The 23,508-nt window shown below is 37.4% G+C and overlaps 1 protein-coding gene across 13 annotated transcripts in view; it reads left to right on the top strand.

The window, feature by feature from the left end:
• Positions 1 to 23,508, top strand: part of TBC1D5 (TBC1 domain family member 5) — a 584,223-nt gene that overhangs the window by 399,642 nt on the left and 161,073 nt on the right. For all 13 annotated transcript variants that reach the window (XM_074405700.1, XM_074405701.1, XM_074405702.1 and 10 more), the window contains one exon: positions 17,171 to 17,277. In XM_074405700.1, coding sequence (XP_074261801.1) covers positions 17,171 to 17,277 — 107 coding nt within the window. The remainder of the gene's footprint in view (positions 1 to 17,170; positions 17,278 to 23,508) is intronic.

Genomic DNA, 23,508 nt, shown 5'->3' with positions numbered 1-23,508 from the left:
GTCTCATAGTCCTTAGCTTGAAGAAAATATAAGTGTGTATTTTATTTTATTTTATTTTATTTTATTTTATTTTTTGAGACAGAGACTTGCTGGCTCTGTCGCCCAGGCTAGAATGCAGTGGCACAATCTCGGCTCACTGCAACCTCCGCCTCACAGGTTCAAGCAATTCTCCTGCCTCAGACTCCTGAGTAGCTGGGACTACAGATGCATGCCATCACGCCTGGCTAATTTTTTGTATTTTTAGTAGAGGCAGGGTTTCATCATGTTAGTCAGGCTGGTCTCAATCTCCTGACCTCGTGATCTGCCCACCTCGGCCTCCCAAAATGCTGGGATTTATACAGGTGTCAGCCACTGCACCCTGCCTCTCAGTATGTATTTTAAATTTCAAAATACCTCATATTGTTTTCCATCTCAGAGAAGTAATCAAAAATTCACATAATAAAACTTCTAAGCTAAAATATAATTAGGAAAAATTGCACAAAATTATGTGATTGAATTAGGAAATAGGAAGCTAACATAAAGTAAGACTTTGTCAGAAGAACATATACTAATTAGAGGCATTTATAATTGTGACTGTTAAACTGTTATGTGGTTCTCTTTATTTGTTCATCGAATACTAGTTGTGCCAGATGCTCTTGTTATGCCTCTGGTAACACTAATTTCCTTTAAAATTTTAGATTATACTTTTTTTTTTAAATTTCTCAAAATTACTTTAAAAAGTGACAGAAACACCACATTTTATCCAAAAATTGTAGATTCTGTTCTATGCCTCGAAGGTCAAATAGTTTAGGTTTTGACAGACAAAGTGAAAGTTTCTTCCTTCTGAGCCAGATCTAATCATTTAAGAACATGGAAGTCATAAGAGGAGACATTGGGAAAGTAGAGAAAAATATATGAGTAGATTTGATGGATGCTGGGTTTTATGATATTCAATACTAATCTCTAAGTTGTATTTTTAATATAAATAATAAAAGGAATGAGAAACCTCTTGTAGAAAAAAAAATGCTTTGGATAATGTTTTTGCAAAACTTTCCAAATCAAACAACTGCTGAAAAGTATTATGATTTTCTGTAATTGTAAACAGTTTACAATTTGCTCTTTTTTGACTTTGGCACATTACTACTGTATATTTTTAATTTAATCATCCTGTCTACTATTCTAAGACCTACTTTTATCATTTTATAAAACATGGCAAATTTTTTGGCAGCTGAGGTCCTTACACATTTTTTTATCTTTTTACTGATAACTTTATAAAATGTGGAAACATACAGAAGTAATGAAGTCATTTATTTGTTTCAATATTTAGTCTAACTTATTTTAATTTTGTTATTTAAGTTTACGACAGTGGATAAGATATCCTAAAGACAGAATGAATATTTGTCAGGAATTTGCAGATCACTGCTCCTGTCCTCAGAAAGCTTACCAACTACTAGGGCAGACTAACATAAATAATTTCAAATGAACATACTTGGTGCTATAGTTGGGATGTGGACAGGTAGTGTGAAACTTAAGGAGAGGCACCTAGCTTCCCGCTGGGCTGCTGTGAGTGAATAGAGAAAATTGTGCAGGTGTTGGCAAGCCAGATAAGAGGATCTGCATACTAGGTAGAAGGAACAGCATGAACAAAGGCCCGTAAGTGGAAAACAGTTTTTTGGGGATATGTATATGAATGTGTTTCTACAAGCTGTTTGGTTATTAGAGTACAAAGGGAGAGAGAGACGAGCAGCAGGTTATGAGACTAAAGAAAGAAACAGGAGGGTCATGATGACAATCTTTCTATGGTAATTGATAGGGAGCTAATGAAATGTCCAAAGCAGAAATGTGATCACTGTTAGATCAATTTAGCAGCATTGTGGAAGATGAAGTTGAAGGAGACAAGAGCAAGGGCATCAGATAATAGTCATGATGGTAGTTCAGGAGAAAAACAGTGGATCAGAGAACTATTTAGAGCTAAAATTAGCATGATTTAGTGATTAAATATGATAGGAGAGGGAGAAATGGAAGCTAGAAGATCCCTAGCTTGGAGGTATGAGTGACTGGGTAATATTTATAACTTGGACAGAAAATACAAGGATTAAGAAATTTTAGGAATGTTAATAATTAACTGGGTTTTGACTTTGCTGGGTTTGAGATATTTATAGGAAATTATAACAAAGTTAAATGTCAATATCAAGGCTACAGATTTAGTTTTCCAAATGATTAACAGGTGTTTGTTAAAACCAAAACCATTGATGCCACCTCCAAAGAAGAGGGTGACTATATATCAAAGATTATTTGGGATAGTCTTGGTTTATACCTGTTATCCCAGAATAGTAATTATTTGTCCTTTTTCACTCTCAAAGATATCACATTAGGATCATAAAAATTATATGGTCCTATTACATAAGGTGGGTACCTATGGAAAGAGAACATGGGCAAAGGTGAAACTCTGGGTTTAACATCAGCATTTAAGAGGCACCAGAGGAGAAAAAGCCAAATAAGAGCTTAGCGTGTGTTGTAACCCCAGAGAAGAGCCTGAGCCAAGCAGAGAGAAGAAGGTCAGGGGGTAATACAAGGCTGGAAAAGTCCACTAATGTTTGGCACTGTGGAAGGACAGTCATTGGTTACCCTTGCCAGAGTGGATTCAGTGGACTGGTTGAGCAGAAGCTGGATTGTGGTGGGTTAAAGAGTGACGAGACAGTTAAGAAGTACAGGAGTCTTTTCTTCAGCTTTTTGTTGTTTTGTTGTTGTTATTCGTAATACATGCATTACTTATTCAACTGAAAAGATAACTAAATTTAAAAAAATGAAGGTAGCATGTATAGAGTCATCTTTAAATGTCAGCTAAGTAAGGAAGAAGATGTAGCTAGAGAACAGTACAGGGGCGACGAAGGTTGGATGGCTGTCTTTAGACACTGGTGGCAGGGCAGAACTGGTGGAGAGGTTTACTTCTCAAACCAGCCTGAATTTCTGCTTCAAGAATCAGCACTAGCTTTCCCAATCCTGTTCCATGAATTAGATTTATGAAAAGGCCAGGCATGGTGGCTCACAACTGTAATCCCAGAACGTTGGGAGGGCAGGACGGGAGAATTGCTTGAGCCTAGGAGTTTGAGACCAGTCTGGGACACGTAGTGAAGCCCCATTTCTACAAAAAATAAAAATTAGCTGGGTGTAGTGGCTTGTGCCTGTAGTCCCAGCTACTCGCAAGTCTTAAGTGGGAGAAGCATTTTAGCCCAGGAGGTCAAGGCTGCAATGAGCCATGATCGTGCCACTGCACTCCAGAGCATGGGTGACAGAGCAAGACCCTGTCTAAAAAAAAAGAGAGATCTATGGATCTATGAAAAAAGAAAATACCTTGTTTTGAAGCTTTCGCTTGTTTATTATCTGTTCTTCACACCCACCCCAGTCCCTGCTCCCCAGTGAGAGACGGGATTTTGTCTGTCGCGGTTTCCCTCCCATACACCAGCATCTAGAGTTGGTCCCAGGGCATAGTAAACCTCTAGAAAATTATTTTTTGAGTAAAATGATTGAGGAAGTAAGGGCCTAGAGGCAGAAGAAGAGAACTGGGTCTGGAGTCCTGTGGAAGACTGGCTGTGGAACAGGAATGAGAAGCTGGTGCTGATTCAGGAAGAAAGCACTAGAGTACTTTCACAAGTAATCCAGTTCATAGGTGGAGAAGACAGAAAATGGACGAATTCCATAAAGGAGGAAGCGAGGTCATCCACTGTGAATGAGGCAGAGTAGGGTTAGTGGTTTATGGGAAACGACTTGGAGATGTGATAAAGATAGCTCATCAAGAGCCAAGGAAAGCCATGTGTAGCTGTCGAAGATCCTACAGAGAGAAGCACTGGAAGTGGCACGAGGCCTCAAAAAAAAGGAGATTGTGATCCAGGCTTCCACTTAGGCCTGCTTCCAAATGAATTAGGCAGGACTGAAGGGAGACAGGAGGGTGGAGAGTGTTGAGTGTATTTTAAAATAGTGGTTTAAGATGTATAAAGAGGGAAGCACAGCCGGGAAAAGATTAGGGAAAATTCAGTGTATCAAGGGATTGGGTGAGGTAGGGCCTGAGACAGCTAAATGCATACAAAGTTGTGGTCAGACATAGAGCGGTTCTAGATCTGATTTGTATGGTTGAAGTAGGTGAAGGGAAGTTTAAGTCACTTAGAAGACCAAGGAGTTGTGAGGAAACTGGGGTTTCTGTTTAGTTCTCCATGGACACTTCACCAAGATCCTACTAGGAAAAGGTATAGAAAGAAATGTAGCCAGCCTCGCACCATAGCCTCAAATAAAAAGAGTGACCAAGAAAACAGCTTTTATTGAACCAGTCAATTATTCAGAGTTAACCATTCAACCAGTATTTACCAGTCTATGGTACATAGATGACAGTGATAAAGGGGCATGATAGAGGCATAGTGGCATGGCGTGAACTTCAAAGGAAAAGGGGGTTTATGGAATCATAGGAAGCTATAGTTTGGAAGCAGAATCAAGGAGCAAGGTGGTCCTTCACCTCACATCTGGAGGTTGCAGAGGCAGCAGTGACTCTGGGAGGCTGAGGCTTAGAGGGAAAGATGTTGTTCTCTAGACAAAAGGATGGAGAAAGAGGGGAGCAGCAGAAAAAAAAGGGACGGAGAACTGGATTGGACAGAGTTGCATGGGAGGTCAGTACTAATTACATGGGTTTATATTTTTGGCTGTGGTCAAGAACTGAGAGGAAGGAGGAATTTGCCAGCCCCAGCTTTCCAAACACATTGGTATCAAGTTTTTATTTCATACCAGTGGATTCTGACTCATGAGGCCTTGCTGGGGCTTCCAGAGTAGGAATGTTCAGTTACACTCAGTAGTTTCAGTTTCATTCATTCAAGAAAGCTTAACAGCACTGTACCAGGCTCTGATCATTACATATGTTCTTTAGGAGCTACATTTGTAGGATGCTCAGAGGATGTTTCATCTGAGAGAAACTAAAAGCCTTCCTTCCATGATGACATTCTTTCCTTGGGGTGCATCTCTCCTAGGGATTCAGTGGATGAGGATCAAAGGGTCTATGATCATCCTGATAGTGTGCAAAATATTGTGTAGGTATGCCTTTCTCTGGGTCAGATGTCCACAGTTTTCATCACTTTGTCAAAGGAATACATGCCCTGAAAAATAGTTAAGATTTACTGCATCTAATCCAAAATTGATTTTATAGGTACATATACTAAAGCCTGTTATGGGATGAATTTTATCTCCTCCCACAAAAGATATATTGAAGTCCTAACTTCTAGTACCTCAGATCATGGCCTAATTTGGGAATCGATTGTTGCAAATACATTAGTTAAGATGAGGTCATACTAATCCAATATAACTGGTGTTCTCATAAGAAGAAGGAAATTTGGCTGCAGACATGCACAGAGGGAAAACAATGTGAAGGTTCACAGGGAGAAGAAGCCATGTGAAGACGACCGGAAGCAGAGGCAGGAGTGATACATCCACAAGGCAAGGAATTACAGGATTTTCAGTCGTTGCCAAAAGCTAGGAGAGAGATAGGAAACAAATTCTCCCTCTTCAGAAAAAGAAAGATACTGCTAACACCCTCAGCAGGAGAGGCAAGGAGGATTCTCCCTACAAGTTTCAGAGGGAGCCTGATCCTACGGGATCTTTGATTTTGGACTTTAAGCATTGAGAATTGTGAAACAGTAAATTTCTCTTCTTTTAAGCTACCTAGTTTTTGTTACTTTGCTGAATTTTATGGATTAAAGTTATATACAGAAAGAAAAATTGAGCAATAAGAAAATAATATGAGAGTAATCTTAAACCATTAGTCCTGTAGTAGTTTATGAATGGCCCGTACCCTAACCACACTTTTTTTTTTCCCATCTCATGAGCAGCATCACCACCGCACTACTTCTTAACTGACTTATTTCATGTTATAAGTCTCTCTTGTGATTCCTTGCTTCCCCTTGCTCTACCTACCAAAATCTTAGTCCTGTTTTCAGGCCTAGGGCCAGGTAGCCTTTTCCCCAAACCTTTCCTATTATTCTGGCTCACATTGATTTCACACTCTTGCAGTCCTATACAATCCTAATCACTACCACTCAGTGTAGCACTTAGTTCTACTCTATTTTCCATTTTTCCTTAGTTGTTGTGGGTGTTGGTCCTATCTCCTCAACTAGATTGTGAACTTCGTAGTTCACCAGAACCACGTGACAATTCTTTCCTATCTCTAAAAGCATCTGAAGCTCTTCATGTGCTCAGTTAATATAGCACTTGAGGCAATGCCGGGCCAAAAGGTACCATAGAGGCCTTGGAGGGGTGGATTTGTGTGCTGTGATTACTAAGAAGACATGTGTTAGTCTTATTCATAAAACAACTCAAATAATATTTCTTTGAAAATATATTTTCAGCAAAGCCTTTTCAAAGAAAGCATTGCCTACTTTTAAAATTAAGTAGCTGAGGGCCTGGCACAGACCTGTAATCCCAGCACTTTGGGAGGCCGAGGTGGGCAGATCGCAAGATCAAGAGATTGAGATCATCCCGCTCAACATGGTGAAACCCGTCTCTACTAAAAATACAGTGAGCATGGTGGCACGTGCCTGTAGTCTCAGCTACTGGGGAGGCTGAGGCAGGAGAATTGCTTGAACCTGGGAGGCAGAGGTTGCAGTGAGCTGAGATCACACTACTGTACTCCAGCATGGCAACAGAGTGAGACTCCATCTCAAAAAAAAAAAAAAAAAAAAAAAAAAAAAAAAAATTAAGTAGCTGAAATTTTCACATCTATTTTTTATTGATTTTATTTATTTTGTCATTGACAAGTATCAAAAAAATCTCTATTTTAAACATAACATACCTTTATTTGTCTTAGAATTTGCATTAATAGCTAAAACACTATAATTAAATCTATTTATAGACTTTCCTTCTCTCTCTCTCTCTCTCTCTCTCTCTCTCTCTCTCTCTCTCTCTCTCTCTCTGAGACAGAGTTTCACTCTTGTTGCACAGGCTGGAGTGCAGTGGTGCGATCTCAGCTCACTTTAACCTCTGCCTCCCAGGTTCAAGTGATTCTCCTACCTCAGCCTCCCAAGTAGCTGGGATTACAGGGGCCTACCACCACACCCAGCTAATTTTTGTGTTTTAAGTAGAGACAGAATTTTGCTGTGTTGGCCAGGATGGTCTTGAAGTCCTGACCTCCAGTGATCTGCCCGCCTCAGCTTCCCAAAGTGCTGGAATTACAGGCATGAACCACCTCGCTCAGCCTAGATTTTCTTAAAAAGAAAGTATTTCTCAAATATTTATTGCCTTTTGAAATGTGCTTTGTCTTTGAACACTATAAATAGAAAAGTTTCCTTCTTGACACTTCTACCCACTTCCTGCCTTTTTTTTTCAGCCAGCGTAAGCAAGCATGTTACATTACTCCGCTACAATTTTCCTGTTTTTGGTTGAGATCTCTTTAGCCATTTTCTGGCCTGGCATGTGGCATGGCAGTTGTGGTCTCTTTGTGATTTCAAGTATTATTCCTTTTGATTTCATTTTAGATCTCTACTTATTCTTCAGCCACTGTCTGCCAGTGTTTCCCTCTGTCCTAACCTAGAACTTCTGTTTCTTTGTTTTCCAGTTAACAGCATGTTCAACATCATATTTATATCAAAATGCAGTTTATTTCAACTGCAAATTGTGTTTGTCTTTTCTGGAAAAGCTTTGCTTAACTTCAGTGACTACGAATTTTAAACCTCATGGTAATGTCACAAAGTTTTATCGAAGCACAAATTAATAGTCTTATTTTTGAAGGAGTCCTTAAGCACTTCCTGACTACTAGCTCTCTTCCCTCTGAGACAGAAGATGATGTCAGTTATTTTTATGATTATATCAGATACGTATATTAATGTACCCTGTTACAAACACCATTTATACTACTTTTATATCTTAGTTTAACAGTCTCATAAAGTTTCATTAACAAAGGCTGATATACCATAATAGCAATTGTTTGTTATTTGGAGTTTCTTTTTTAATGTTTTCTTTAAAAAAAAAAAAAATGAGTTGGATTTTAAGGAAGGTCCTAGTTTCAGTACAAAACTAAGTGGAAAATATGGTTTGCATATATGCACCCCCAGATACCTATAGCCTTCCCCACTATCACCATCCCACATCAAAATGATACTTTTTTTAGAGTTGATAAACCTGTATTGATACAGCATTATTGCCCAAAGTTCATAGTTATACAGTAGGGTTCACTCTTGTTTTTATATACGCTGTGTGTTTGGATCAATGTGTATAATGACATGTATTCATCGTTATAGTATCCTGTATACAGCAGTCCCTCCTTATCTGCAGTTTCAGTTTCCACAAGTTCATTTATCTGATATCAACCAAGATTCAAATATATTAAATGGAAAATGTCAGAAATAAAACAATGTGTAAGTTTTAAATTGTGTCCCATTCTCAGTTGCATGATGAAATCTGTTCTGCTCTGGACATGAATCTTCCTTTTGTCCAGTGTATCCACACTGAATAAGCTACCTGCCCATTAGGCACTTAATAGCCATCTTGATGATCAGAGCGACCATTGTGGTATCACAGTGCTTGTGTTCAGGTAACCCTTGTTTTACTTAAAGCCCTAAAGCTCAAGAGTAGCAATGCTGGCATATCGTTATAATTGTTCTATTTTATTATTAGGTGTTATTGCTAATCTCATCATAATTTATAAATTGCTTGAATTATAAATTAAACTTTTATCATAGGTAATGTGTATATATAGGAAAAAGCTTAGTACATATAGGGCTGAATACTATTTGAGGTTTCAGGTATCCACTGGGGGTCTCGGAACACATCCTAAAAATCCTCTGTGTTCTGCCTATTCATTCCCCCATATCCCTCTGATTCCTGGAAACTACTGATCGTTTTACTGTCAGAATGTCATACAGTCAGATGAATGAAGTATGTAGCCTTTTCACATTGGCTTTTTTTTGCTTAGTAATATGCAGTTAGGTTTCCTCTGTGTCTTTTCATGGCTTGATGGCACGTTAATTTTTAATGCTGACCAATATTCCATTTTTTAGATATAATACAGATTGTTTATTCATTCACCTGCTGAAGGACATCTTGGTGGCTCCCTCATGTACAAATCAGACCTCCACCCACTTTTCTCCTTCCACGTACCCCATTTATCCTTAGTGCCTCTGTCATAGGAGCCACCCAGTATCCTGCCTTCATTTGCTTCCACATATTGTTGGATGGCACCTCACTGACACTAAAGTCTTCCATTTTAGGAGTTGTCACAGCCCTTAGTATTTGAAACCTACAATAGGTTTGAATTAATTTTATGTTTAATTATTTGAATTATTATTTGAAACCTACAATAGGTTTCAGTTAATCTTATGTTTTTCTTTCACTGGAATGTGTGAGAAAATTGAGATTGTTTTAATTATTTTAATTAATTTTTAAATTTTTTAAATTTCTTTTCATGTCTTTAGAACTTAACTCTGCATTTTAAATAAAACAGGTGTTTAATATAAATATTGAATGAATGAATACAGTCTAACACAAAAAAGAAGATACTGTCAACACTTCTTAAATATCTTCTGTACTTCAGCCATTTTTACTGACAATATATATTTCTGATTAAGGCATTAAAAATCACAAAGCACAATGAAATAAAGTATATGTATATGTATAAATGTCTATTTTCAGATAAAACTAATTCCCAACCTGTGGTTCTTCTTCATTTCAATTAAAAATTAAGAGAGTCAAATGTATGAATCAGGCTTAATTTTTTTTTATTATACTTTAAAGTTCTGGTGTACATGTGCAGAACATGCAGGTTTGTTACATAGGTATACACATGCCACGGTAGTTGGCTGCATCCATCACCCCGTCATCTACATTAGGTATTTATCCTAATGCTATCCTTCCCCCAGCCCCCTGCCCCCACAACAGTCCCTGGTATGTGATGTTCCTCTCCTTGTGTCCATGTGTTCTCATTGTTCAACTCCCACTTTTGAGTGAGAACATCCAGTGTTTAGTTTTCTGTTTTTGAGTTTGCTGAGAATGATGGTTTCCAGCTTCATCCATGTTCCTGCAAAAGACATGAACCATTCTTTTTTATGGCTGCATAGTATTCTGCGGTGTATATTTGCCACATTTTTTTAATCCAGTCTATCATTGATGAGCATTTCAGTTGGTCCAAGTCTTTGCTATTGTGAACAGTGCTGCAATAAATATACGTGTTTATGTGTCTTTATAATAGAGCGATTTATAATTCTTTGGGTGTATACCCAGTAATGGGATTGCTGGGTCAAATGGTATTTCTAGTTCTAGGTTCTTGAGGAATTGCCACACTGTCACTATCTTCACAATGGCTGAACTAATTTACACTCCCACCAACAGTGTAAAAGCATTCCTACTTCTCCACATCCTCTCCAGCATCTGTTGTCTTCTGACTTTTTAATGATTGCCATTCTAACTGGCATGAGATGGTATCTCAATGTGGTTTTAATTTGCATTTCTCTAATGACCAGCAATGATGAGCATTTTTTCATGTTTATTGGTTGCATAAATGTCTCCTTTTGAGAAGTATCTGTTTATATCTTTTGCCTACTTTTTGATAGGATTTTTTTTTCTTGCAAATTTAAGTTCTTTGTAGATTCTGAATATTAGCCTTTTGTCAGATGGGTACACTGCAAAAATTTTCTCCCATTCTGTAGGTTGCCTATCCCATGATAGTTTCTTTTGCTGTGCAGGAGCTCTTTAGTTTAATTAGATCGTATTTGTCTGTGTTGCCATTGCTGTTGGTGTTTTAGTCATGAATTCTTTGCCCATGCCTATGTCCTGAATGGTGCTGCCTAGGTTTTCTCCTAGAGTTTTTATGGTGTTAGATCTTTTGTTTAAATCTTTAGTCCATCTTGAATTAATTTTTGTAGGTGTAAGGTGTAATTTCAGCTTTCTGTATGTGGCTAGCCAGTTTTCCCAATACCATTTATTAAATAGGGAGTCCTTTCCCCATTGCTTTGGTCATATTTGTCAATGATCAGATGGTTGTAGGTGGGTGTGTAGTGTTATTTCTGAGGCCTCTGTTCTATTCCATTGGTCCACATATCTGTTTTGGTACCAGTACCATGCTGTTTTGGTTACTGTAACCTTGTAGTATAGTTTGAATTCAGGTAGCATGATGCCTCTAGCTTTGTTTGTTGTCATTTTTTTTTTCTTAGAATTATCTTGGCTATGCAGGCTCTTTTTTAGTTCCACATGAAATATAAGGTGGTTTTTTCCAGTCCTGTGAAGAAAGTCAATGGTAGCTTGATGGGAATAGCACGGAATCTATAGATTACTTTGGGCATTATGGCCATTTTCACGATATTGATTCTTCCCAACCATGAGCATGGAATGTTTTTCCATCTGATTGTGTCCTCTTTTATTTCCTTGAGCAGTGGTTTGTAGTTCTTCTTGAAGAGGTCCTTCACATCCTTTGTTAGTTGTATTTCTAGGTATTTTATTCTCTTTGTGGCAATTGTGAATGGGAGTTTGCTCATGATTTGGCTCTCTGTTATTGTTGTATAGGAATGCTTATGATTTTTGCTCATTGATTTTGTAACCTGAGACTTTGCTGAAGTTGCTTATCAGCTGAAGGAGATTTTGGGCTGAGACGATGGGGTCTTCTAAATATACAATAATGTCATCTGCAGATAGAGACAATCTTACTTCCTCTTTATCTATTTGAATACCCTTTATTTCTTTTTCTTTCTTGATTGCCCTGGCCAGAACTTCCAATATTATGTTGAATAGGAATGGTGAGAGAGGGCATCCTTGTCTTGTGCCACTTTTCAAAGGGAATGCTTCCAGTTTTTGCACATTCAGTATGGTATTGACTGTGGGTTTGTCATAAATAGCTCTTATTATTTTGAGATAAGTTCCATTAATACCTAGTTTATTGAGAGTTTTTAGCATGAAGGGTTGTTGAATTTTGTTGAAGGTCTTCTCTGCATCTGTTGAGATAATCGTCTGGTTTTTGTCTTTGATTCTGTTTATATGATGGATTACATTTATTGATTTGTGTATGTTGAATCAGCCTTACATCCCAGGGATGAAGCTGACTTGATCGTGATGGATAAGCATCTTGATGTGCTGTTGGATTCAGTTTGCGAGTATTTTATTGAAGATTTTCACATCAATGTTTATCAGGGATATTGGCCTGAAATTTTCTTTTTTAGTTGTGTCTTTGCCAGGTTTATTTTATTTTATTTTATTTATTTATTTATTTATTTATTTATTTATTTATTTATTTATTTTGAGACGGAGTTTCGCTCTTGTTGCCCAGGCTGGAGTGCAATGGCGCAATCTTGGCTCACCACAACCTCCGCCTCCTGGGTTCAGGCAATTCTCCTGCCTCAGCCTTCTGAGTAGCTGGGATTACAGGCATGCACCACCATGCCCAGCTAATGTTTTTGTATTTTTAGTAGAGATGGGGTTTCACCATGTTGACCAGGATGGTCTTGATCTCTTGACCTTGTGATCCACCCGCCTCGGCCTCCCAAAGTGCTGGGATTACAGGCTTGAGCCACCATGCCCGGCCTTTCCAGGTTTATTTTATATTTAATATATGATTATTTGTTTTTATATGCCATTTTATAGCTAAATATAAGAATTTATGCCTATTTCTAAATATTCAATATTCTTGGCATTTTATACGAAGGACTTTTTTCAGTTTACATAGATACCCCTGTCATACCCTTGCTAAAAATGTAAGAAAGTCTAAGACATAGTGGTAAAGAGTGAGGCTTTCAGTCTACACAGACCGAGGTTCAGCCCTGTCTTTGCCATTCAGGAGCTCTGCGGCCTTGGCTGTGATGTTACCTACTCTGTACTACCCCATCTATAATCGTCAATGATAATGCTTTCCTTAGGGGGAATTAGGAGGACTCTTGAGATCTTTATAAAATAATATGACTTTTTCAGGCATATTATAGCTACTTGACAAAGTGATAGCTGTTTTGGAGAAGTCAGGTGAGAAATTAAAGCTAAAGCAAGTCTGTATATAGTTTCGTATTTTGTGGTAGTTTCAGTCTGTTTTATTATGTTGAGAATGAAAGTATATCTCAACATGAACTTAAATAATTTGAAAATAGTGTTACATGTATTTACAAATATTACAATTCTAAGTGTGGTTAGTTTTGAGTTATGTGTAAGTTATTGATCCACATTGCTTTAAACTTTCTCAAAACAATTCCTTTTTCTGTATATCATTACTGATTTCACTCTTTGGTTTGTTTGTACCTGCTGGAGAAACTAAACCATCTCTTCAGACCATTCCAGAATAGTTGTGGGGCACATAAAGGTTCAGACAGAGAAGTCAGCTCTGCCTCATGTGGAAGTAATGCTTTTTATCAAGGATGAATTGAGCAAGATAGGGAAACATACCACCTAGCACCTGGGCCACTCACAGAGACCCTGTAGATAGAGTAAGCAGTATTGTATTTATTTTATAAATGGGAAAATAAAGTTTCAGTGAAGTTGGGCAGCTTGCCTAAATTCACCGTATTATAATGACTAGGCCAATGATCTAATCTAGTTCTCCTTCCAAATCCATTATCTTTTCTTAGGTACTGCTTACCTTTGCTTTACCGTAAATTCCCTAAATCAACTCTCTAGAATGTGGCTTTAGTATTTTGGTTTTTGGTTTTTGGGTTTTTTTGTTTGTTTGTTTGTTTGTTTGAGATGGAGTTTCGCTCTTGTTACCCAGGCTGGAGTGCAATGGCGCGATCTCAGAATGTGGCTTTAGTATTTTGTTTTTTGGTTTTGGGTTTTTTTGTTTTTTGTTTTTTTTTTTTTGAGACGGAGTTTTGCTCTTGTTACCCAGGCTGGAGTGCAATGGCACAATCTCCGCTCACCGCAACCTCCGCCTCCTGGGTTCAGGCCATTCTCCTGCCTCAGCCTCCTAAGTAGCTGGGATTACAGGCACGTGCCACCATGCCCAGCTAATTTTTTGTATTTCTAGTAGAGGCGGAGTTTCACCATGTTAACCTGGATGGTCTCGATCTCTTGACCTCGTGATCCACCTGCCTCGGCCTCCCAAAGTGCTGGGATTACAGGCGTGAGCCACTGCGCCCGGCCCCGTATTTTGTTTTTAAAGAATAAACATACTTCATTTGAAATGTAGGTAGATACTAAAGCTCAGTAATTTTTCTTAATCTCTCACTTTTTCCTTCATGTCACTGCCCTGCTCTGATGGAATAAATATTGGAGAAAGAACAGTATTATGGATTTGTTTAGTTTTTCATGTTCAATAAAAGCTTACTGTAAAGTTCAAAACTAAATTCTTGTTATGTCAGATCCTTGTTAGTTTGTTTTTAAACAAGCTTGTGTAATTCTGTTCTACCTACTTTAAATTGGCTGTAGTTGTTCAAAAGTAGATTTAATACTTAGTATATGTAATTTCAAATTAAGGGTATTTCTAAAAGATTTTCATTAGTAAATTAGAGATACCATTGCCTGAAAGCAGTGAACTTAACTTATTTGCTGTTATGTTCCTAATGCCAGTGCCTAGCATAGTCTCTGGATATCTGGCATTCAGTAGATGCTCAGGAAATGTTCATTGCATGCAGTGATTGGATGGATGTATAGGAAGACGAAAGTGTTACCTTCTTCATTTGTTCTGCAAGCAGAATATTAGTACATTATTTGGCTTCCCTTATATATTTTATAGCTTCTGATAGCTTCAAAAGTTTTAACAAGTTATAATAACAGAATTATTGCTCTGGTCTCTATCTATCTATATATTTATATCTAAATCAGGCTATTCTACAGAGTTCAAGAAAAGCCTGGCAACATAGCAAGAGCTTGTCTTTTCAAAAAACTTACAGATTTGACAGGCATTGTGGTATGCTTCTGTAGTCCGTCCTAGCTACTCCAGAGGTTGGGGCAGGAGGATTGCATGAGCCCAGGAGTTAGAGAATGCAGTGAGGTGTGATCATGCCACTGCATGGTAGCCTAGATGACAGAGCAAGACCCTGTCTATTAAAAAAAAAATAGTAAATAAATAAATGATTAATCAATCAAACTGTTCTGGAGACTAGGTTATGCTGGTCTTCTAGTATACTTAAAACTACTACACTAGTAATACTTTACTAGTTTACAGTATGCATCCATTGTGTCTCTTGATTTTCAAAACAATGGCCTTTCAAAACAAATGTCTTGTATTAGAGTACAGACTCTGCAGCTGGACTCTTGGGTTTCCAATCTCGCCCCTCTAGGGAGTTACTGGTAACTTGTGCAAGTGACTTAACCTCCAAGTTTCAGTTTTTGCATCTGTAAAACAAAGAAAATAATTTTGTTATTTTCATAAGAATATCATAGAAATTAAATGAGATCATGTAGGTAAAGTTCTTAGCATGTGGCCTGGCTCAGAAAGCTTTTAATAATGCACTGTTATCTTAGTTGTAGTAGTAGTAATAGCTTCTTGATATTACACATCTGCCCTTCTGTACTGTCATTTTCTCCAGAGTAAGGACTCTGTTTTGTTTATCTCTACATCCTCCCTTAGCATAGGGCCTGTCGTGCATGAGGTAATTCAACAAATAATTACTGGATTGAATGAAGCAGTCAAATAAAGCAACTAAACTTAAGCTCACAGAGGTTTTCCAAGCAACTAAACTTAAGCTCACAGAGGTTACCCGAACTGGTTTTAAACAGCTACTATAAATCAGTTTTATAGATTATATCATTTAATCTTTAGGCAACTTGATGAAAGGTTCAAATAAAGCCCCAGGATTCAAACCTACATCTCTGAGTCATGAGATCAGAAGTTTTTCCACAAAATTTTCCTACCTCTTTACAAAATGTATAAGAATTCTTTCTTGGTCAATTACTAATATATAACTACTTTTTGAGTTATAAAATGAATTGATTAAGTCTTAATTACTTGCTAGATCTCAAAACTGTACATAAAAACATTATACTGTTCTAATTATCTTAGCTTTTGAATTTCTAGAGAAAAAAGGACAGCAGATAACTAAAGGTAAATATGAAAAAATGAACAAATAAGAGTCTGAACAGATACAGAAAGGGTAGGATAAGTGAGTACTTTACAAATGAAAGCAGATGTATGAAATTACAAGCTGTCATATCAGCAATAGAAATGAAGATGATGAAGTGGTTCCTTACATAGATTATAATTATTCATTTTGCCCAGTCCTGTCTCCTTTCCCCATAGTGCTCATAGGAGGGGGAGAAGTAGGAAGTTATAGCAAGAAATGATATTCCAACAGCAGAAGAAAAAATAATCTGAAAATCAAAGATATTTGTAATTGTAAATAATTGCTTAGTTTTTGATTTGTGTTGTTTCTATTGAATCACAGTTGTTTTCTTATGGAACATTTTTCAAGTAACTGGCTAATGAAAAGGCTTCAGTTGCAGCCACAGAAGTTAGAATTGTAGTTTCTTCACCATCAGTGCTGGGGAGGCCGTTCACAAAACAAGCATTAATGGGCCCGCCTGTGACAGCAGTGGCAGATAAGATTACCAAGAAGTAAAGTAGTTTACGTAGACCTACCTGAAAAGATGTGTTTAATAATTACACCCATAATTAGGTTGATTTGAAAAAACATTAAATGACAGGCTATGGAACACATTTAGACTTATCTATGACAGTTTTGACACTTTTCCTCCAAGAAATGCTGCATAGATATTCTTTCCCTATATCTCTTGTTACCTTTAGAAAAACAAATAATTAGAAGAAATTCTGCTTTCTTTAATTTTGAGTTATATATTTACCTATACAAAAGAAAAAAATGTAACAAGTTATAACACATAATAATCAAGGCAAATATTATTTAATGAAAATGTTAAACTGATTCTTTTCCATTCATATGGTTTTTATTACTAATTTCTAAGTAGCAAAACAGGAGACATTTAAACACAGCCATATAAATAGCAGTAAATATGCATGGTTCTGAGAATTTATGTTGCAGATGTACACATATCTGTATGTGAAGTTCTTCTTTCCAAAACCCCCTGAGGATAAATGCTAATATGTTAGCTTGCAGTTAACAATGCAATGTGTTTCTTCAAAGGCAATTTACTAAAGATCCCTTCTTCCTACTTCCTTTTATCAAATCAGTTGAGTTATTGGTTTGCTTTCATTGACTCTAAGTTGTTAGTTTTTATGTTCTCTGCAATGCAGAATAACTTAAATAGTATTGCTTCTGAATTATTTTTTCCTCTTATTTAGTGATCTCAAGTAACTACCAGACCTGTCTCGGCCTTCTGATGCATTACCCAGTCATCGGGGATGTACACTCACTGATTCTTAAGGCTCTGTTCCTTAGAGACCCAAAGGTAAGCTTCCCCAGTAGGATATGCGTAATTTTAAGTTGGGTGAAAAATAGGCTTCTCTGTGAGAGTCCAAGAATTCAGAATGTGGAATTTGCCTAATGGCAGATAAATTGCCTAATGATAGCGTTTGCCTAAAATTGTAGGCCAAAACACATAACTCATTGGCCAGCAACTCAGCAGGCAAATTAAATGGACATAGCCATGAGAAACTGGAACAAATGTCTCTTTTCCCACAGAAGGTTGTTCTCCCCTTTTGCCTTCCTCACAAGTCAGGGAAATCATTGAGGAACTACCTCTCCTCATAGCCAGACTGTATTATCATTGGTACCCCACACAGGGGTTGGTTTATCCAAGTAGAACCTTGGGGGCCATATGAAGATCAAGAAAGTAGATTCATACAAAAGACCAGTTCCGTAAGAGCAGATACAATGAAACACTAAATTATTTCACATTATGATATGTATTAATATTTCTTATTTGGGGGTTAAGCATAATCTAATAAAATAAAGATTCAAACAGACTTTAACACTGATTTCTCTATTTGAGTGTAAAACGATTCACCAAAATTTTCTTTACACTTCAGAGAAAAAGTGTGCTCTTTTACAACTAATGTTATATTTCTTGAAAATAAGAACATTTAATTATCTAAAAAAATCTGTGAATCCTTGCTACTTTTGAGCCAAACAAAAATATTGGAAGAAGTATAAGAGAGAAAGCTTCAAACACGAATATCAGAATGCCAGGCATTGGATGGTAATCCCAGCCTTTGGCTCTTTGGCAACCCTCCCAACAGTCATGTTGGCAGTTGTCGAACTGTCTCTGAGTCAGTCAGTCTGTCTGTGGGTTCCATTGCCAAAGCTCTGTCTGATCAACTTAGGCCTCCAAGTTTAATGTAAATTTAGATTCAAAGGATTTCTGTCCTTTCCTTGGTTGCTGACTTCAACCTTTTAGTATATCCATTATTCTTTGATTGACTTAAAAGAGTTTACTTCCTTATATCTATATCTGTTCTGTAAAGTTATGAACTTTCATATCATTTCATTACACAAAGCAGTTTCATTAAGCATCTGAAATATAATTCATTATTTCTCTGATGAATAACGAAGCATACTTTTTCTCTGGTAAGGGTTACAAATCTGACTATGAAAATTGAAAGTTCCATATTTATATTTTATGTACATACGTATTTGTAAGTTCTCTGACTATATACTCCCTACCCCCAAAATAACCCACAAGATGACAAGATATCTGTAAAATGAGACTAAAGAATGAGGTTGCCGGTCAATGAGGTATGAGTTTTGATCAATAAACTTAGGCAAATTCTATCAGCTTAGCATTAGGAATATTTAGAATGATAGAGAGTGGAAAACATTGCTAAAACAGCAATGTGAATTTTCTACATGCATGATTTGTTTGTTTTAATTGAAGGAAGAAATGAATATGTTATCAAAACTGATCGATCTTGGTAATTTTTTCCAAACTAGATACGGTTGATACATCTGTGAATCACTCACTCATCCAGCTTCAGAATTCTTTATTCTAAGTTCATCAGTGTTCATTAGTGGAACCTAAATGCCCTTTCATGTTAGTATGATTTTAATGAAGTACTTTCAATCTCAATAAAGTCATGCACGTATATTGAAGCAAATTCTACAGGTATTAAAATACAGATTCTTTAAGGTTTAAGAGAAAAAAATAATAGTGTATCTAAAAAAGGGAATCCACCACCTTTATATTCAGAGTCTTTCCAAGTAAAAACATGATTAATACAATTACATTAAACTGGTATTCCTGAGACATAAAAAATTGGGCATGATGAGGGAGTCAAGTTTAAAAGGCTCAATAGAACAAGTTCATGGAATGATGATATCTATAGGAAAAGTACAAAAAGCTGTGTAGCCTTTAAGGGGACTTCAGACGGCTAACCCAGCAAAGTGGTAGACATAGTTAAGTACTTATATGGCTGACTCATTGATATCATTTTACAGATTTTGAGTAATAACTAAAGTCACTTGACATGTGTTAATATGGGTCTGTGGCAGTGTAGTGTTCTACAAGGAACCTGAATTAGGAATTGAGACCTTGGGTTAAACCTTAGTTCTACTTCCAACATCTTCATTATTTTGGAAAAATCATGCTTGCTGAACCTTGGGTTTCTCTTTTGTAATATTTAGGAGTTGAAATAAATTGTCTCTGATGACCTGCTTAAACAGAACATCCTTTATCTTTGAAGAACTTTCTTTTTTTTTGAGACAGCGTCTCACTCTGTTGCTCAGGCTGGAGTGGAGTGGCACAATCTCAGCTCACTGCAACCTCCACCTTCTGGGTTCAAGTGATTCTCCTGTCTCAGCCTCCTGATTAACTGGGACTACAGGCAACCACCATCATACCCAGCTAATTTTTGTTTTTTTAAGTAGAGACAAGATTTTACCATGTTGGCCAGGATGGTGAAGAACTGACTTCTAATTGACACAGGATCTCTCTGTCATTCTGCCAGCTGAGGACTTCCACAGCTGGTGACATTCCTGCCCAAGGCCTCAACCCTGGGGCTTGCTGCAGGAGGTGCCCCATCTACTTGGCCCACCGGGCCATGCCTGTCTTGCACACCAGCCCAGGTCCTGTGGCAGCTGTGACTGTATGCTCAGCTGCCCATGGGAGGGGGTGCATGAGCAAGTGAGTGCAGGGTCCAGCCAGCCATTCTTAGTGCCAGCACAGACGTGGGCTCCATGCAGGGCTTTCAGCTGGACCAGGTGTGTTGCAAGCCACTACCATGGTAGACTCTGGCATCCAGATGAAGGGAACACAGTGGTGCCCAGGCAGGGGTGCCTACAAGCCTGAAACCCCAAAGGGGATGTTACAGCATGCTGATTAGTTCTTTTAGTCCCACTGTCCATGGCCAGGGGACAGCAGCATGTTAACAACTCTGTCAGCCCTTTCCCTCATTCTGGCCCATGGCTCCAGGGCTAATTCAGCCTTGGTGCTGCTTCCCTTCACTTGGGGTGGCTGCCCTCTGCCAGCAGAGGGCAGAGGACCACAGTTGTTAAGCGTTTGGTTTATGCACGTTCAGTGGATCCCTAGTTCTGGTCCTGCATCCAAGAACAAGATCATGCTGACAATTGAAGGGTGAGGAGGGCAGAGAAAAATTTTATTGAGCGATGAAACAGCTCTCAGTGGAGAGGGGATGCAAGGGTGATCCCCTGCCCAAAGTTGGATGGTTTCTCTCTTTGTGGCTGGGTCTGGGGCTTTTATGGGCTCAGAATGGTGAATGCTTGCTGATTGGTTTGTGAGTATGCAAAAAAAAAAAAAAAAGTGGTGGGGTAAAAGGTACCAGTTAAAGGTAGGCACAACAGTGTAAAAGAAACAGTTAGGAAAGGATAGGTGTATGTAAAATAGGTAAAGGGTGGGGATCAATCAGAGAAAAGTATGCCAAACAGGAAGACATGTTCTCAAACCGGTTCATGGATTTACCCTTGGACTTGTAGCTAGGCTTTAAACTGATTTTGGCTTGAAGTTCAGGTTTCACCGGGGACCCATCCCTGTCTACCTAGGATTCATCTGCTTCCTGCCACTATTAACAGTGAACTCACAAGGTCCAATCCAGTGCTGCAAAAGTAAAGTGAGAAAAATAGCAAGTTTATCTATGTTATAGAAATCCACAAGTGGACAGAGTTTTCAGTGTTGTTAATGTCACTTATAAAGTCATAAAAGAAGCCATTTATGCTAAGGGGGAAAAAAAGAGGGAAAGACAGTACTGGTACCCCTGCCTATAACCTCTGAAAATTCAGACATCATAGTGCTTTAAATGTTTTCTATTGATAGCAGCAGTGAAACACTCAAAATACTTTAATCATTCCTGAGTCTCATAGATCAGAGTAAATATATAAACACACAATTCTCAATGAAATTAACTAGTAGAAAGAGATTTGAAACATGAAAGCATGCTTTCCCATATCCTAGTTTCATATGACAGTAGTGTTGAATGCTGCTAACATATTCAATAAAGTAAAAATAAGGAACTCTGAGCCTTAGTAGGCTCATTGTCAACCTTCAGAAAAGCACTTTGTCCTACCATCATCCCTAAATTGCTCAGTTGAGAATACATTCTGCAAGTATTGCTTGAGACACCAGGTTCTAATTGTTTTATATCAAAGATAGACTTTACTGTGGAAAGATTTTTTATTTGAATAGACTGAAGAAAGTAGGCCTAAAAACTGTAATGAGAGGATGATATTCCTTCATTGTTTTCCAACCACTCTGACATTAATCAACAACTCTCTGAGGTAGGTAGAGTAAGTTATCTTTCCTCACTCTTTTCAGTAGGGAAAGGTTAAGTTTATGTGGCTTTCCCAAGGTCAAAAAGCTTGTAAGCTTCCAAGCTAGCTAGAGTGGCATCATGACTGTTCTATCTATTCATTCCCTCCTCAGATTCCTGGCATGTGTTCTACATTCCTCATGAAACAGTTTTCAGGTTCAGATAGGACATGCCCTCCCCTTTTAGTCCCCATGGCACCTTGTATTGTATCTGTATGGATGTGTGTTTTGTCAGTTGTTACGCCTTAGGATTAGCTCTTGCTCATTTTTTGCACTCAGCTTTGTGTCCTGCATATCTTGGTATAAAGAAAGTGATGATAGAATTGATTTCTGATTCAAATGCTATGCCTTATTCCAGTTTACCACACTGACTCTAATATAGTTGGATGTCACTCATCTAGCATATTTCTGGAACCCATGTTCACATTTCCACAAAAGCATAGCCAATGGTGTATATTTCAGCTGCCGTTTTTATCAAGATAGTGAATTAATTAAACAACTTTAACTTAAAGAGCATCTAGTTCCTTAATTTGCTACATATCAGAATTATTTAAAATCCTATTACAACATTCACGTATTATGAAATACAGAAGACATACAAAGAATCAGTTAATGTACTTCACGTAGGCTGTCAGAGTTTTAGAACTACAAGAACATAGACAGCCTTATCCAACTTTCTTCTTTCATAGATGAAAAAGTCAGAATAAAAATGAAGCTTAGAGACCGATTCAAGGTCACACAGCTTTTTAGTGGCAGATCAGCAGTTGACCCCTGTCTTCAGAACACCTTTCCATGCAGAAGCTGTGGCTTTATTAGTTTTGAAAATAGTGGAATTCTGCTTACATATTTCTCAAATTCTTCATCTGTAATAAATGAAACTGCTATATGTATAAGTGGCCCAGGAACTAGTTGAAATTTTTAAAAATGTATACCTTGTGAAGATTGGATATCAAATATCTGTTTTTAGCATCCTATACTCTGCACATGGTAAATACAACTTCTATACTTAGCGCTTCAGACCACAACCCTAATTCTCATTTTCTTGTCTTTATCATATTAGAACTACTAAGCAGATTTCCAAAACCAATCCACCAAATGAAGTTAGAGGGATAGAAGGAGGACAGTCTGAAAAATATGAAGTGATTAAAAAACATTGTTCTAGCTAGTTGTTCACATGCAAAAAAAATTTTAAAACCCAATTAGAAACAAAAGTCATAGAAAATGTGAACATATTGTGTTCCTTAAATAACCAGATGTTCTTTCCTTCCTGAAGGCAGTAAGGGCTAGGAAAAAAGGTTTAAAACTATTGTTTTAAGTTAACTGTGAATTTTGCAAATCTGTTTTTACCCTTTAGCAAATAAAATTCTAATACAGAAACATAAGCAAAGTAATTTTCATTTTTTGGTGCTCTCTCATTTGTGTTGTGTGTTGAAGTGTTAACCTTATCACAAAGACTTATTACAAATGAAATACAGTACATGGATTACCATTTTAGATTATGCAGGAAGAATTTGACAGCTACCATTTGTTTTGAAGACTAGAATATTTTGGAAAAAATATTTCTAGTAAGTTTGCAAGCAGTCCTTTTAGCATCGACTGTTAATGTAAGAACATTTCTAGAAATAAGTTTAATTTCATAGTCATTCTTGTACACAGAAACACATTATAAAAATTTGTACAATGTTGGGCCATTTCTGATTTGGTTCTTGTTCAGGGCTATATTAAATTTTGTCTTTTTAAATTATAAAAAGTGTGAATTTCAAGTACCAAATTTTACTTAGATACTTAAATTTTTACTCATTTAATTCCAAAAAATCTTACTATATATGCAACATTTTTGTCGCTATCAAATAAATAACTTTGGTAAAATGTCATATCAAAATAGAAAAGTAGTGAATGGATCCAAGCCTGCTGCCCGTCAGG

Source organism: Saimiri boliviensis, chromosome 9 (assembly GCF_048565385.1).
Source record: "Saimiri boliviensis isolate mSaiBol1 chromosome 9, mSaiBol1.pri, whole genome shotgun sequence".
Lineage (NCBI taxonomy): Eukaryota > Metazoa > Chordata > Mammalia > Primates > Cebidae > Saimiri > Saimiri boliviensis.
This window is presented reverse-complemented; position numbering and strand designations above follow the sequence as displayed.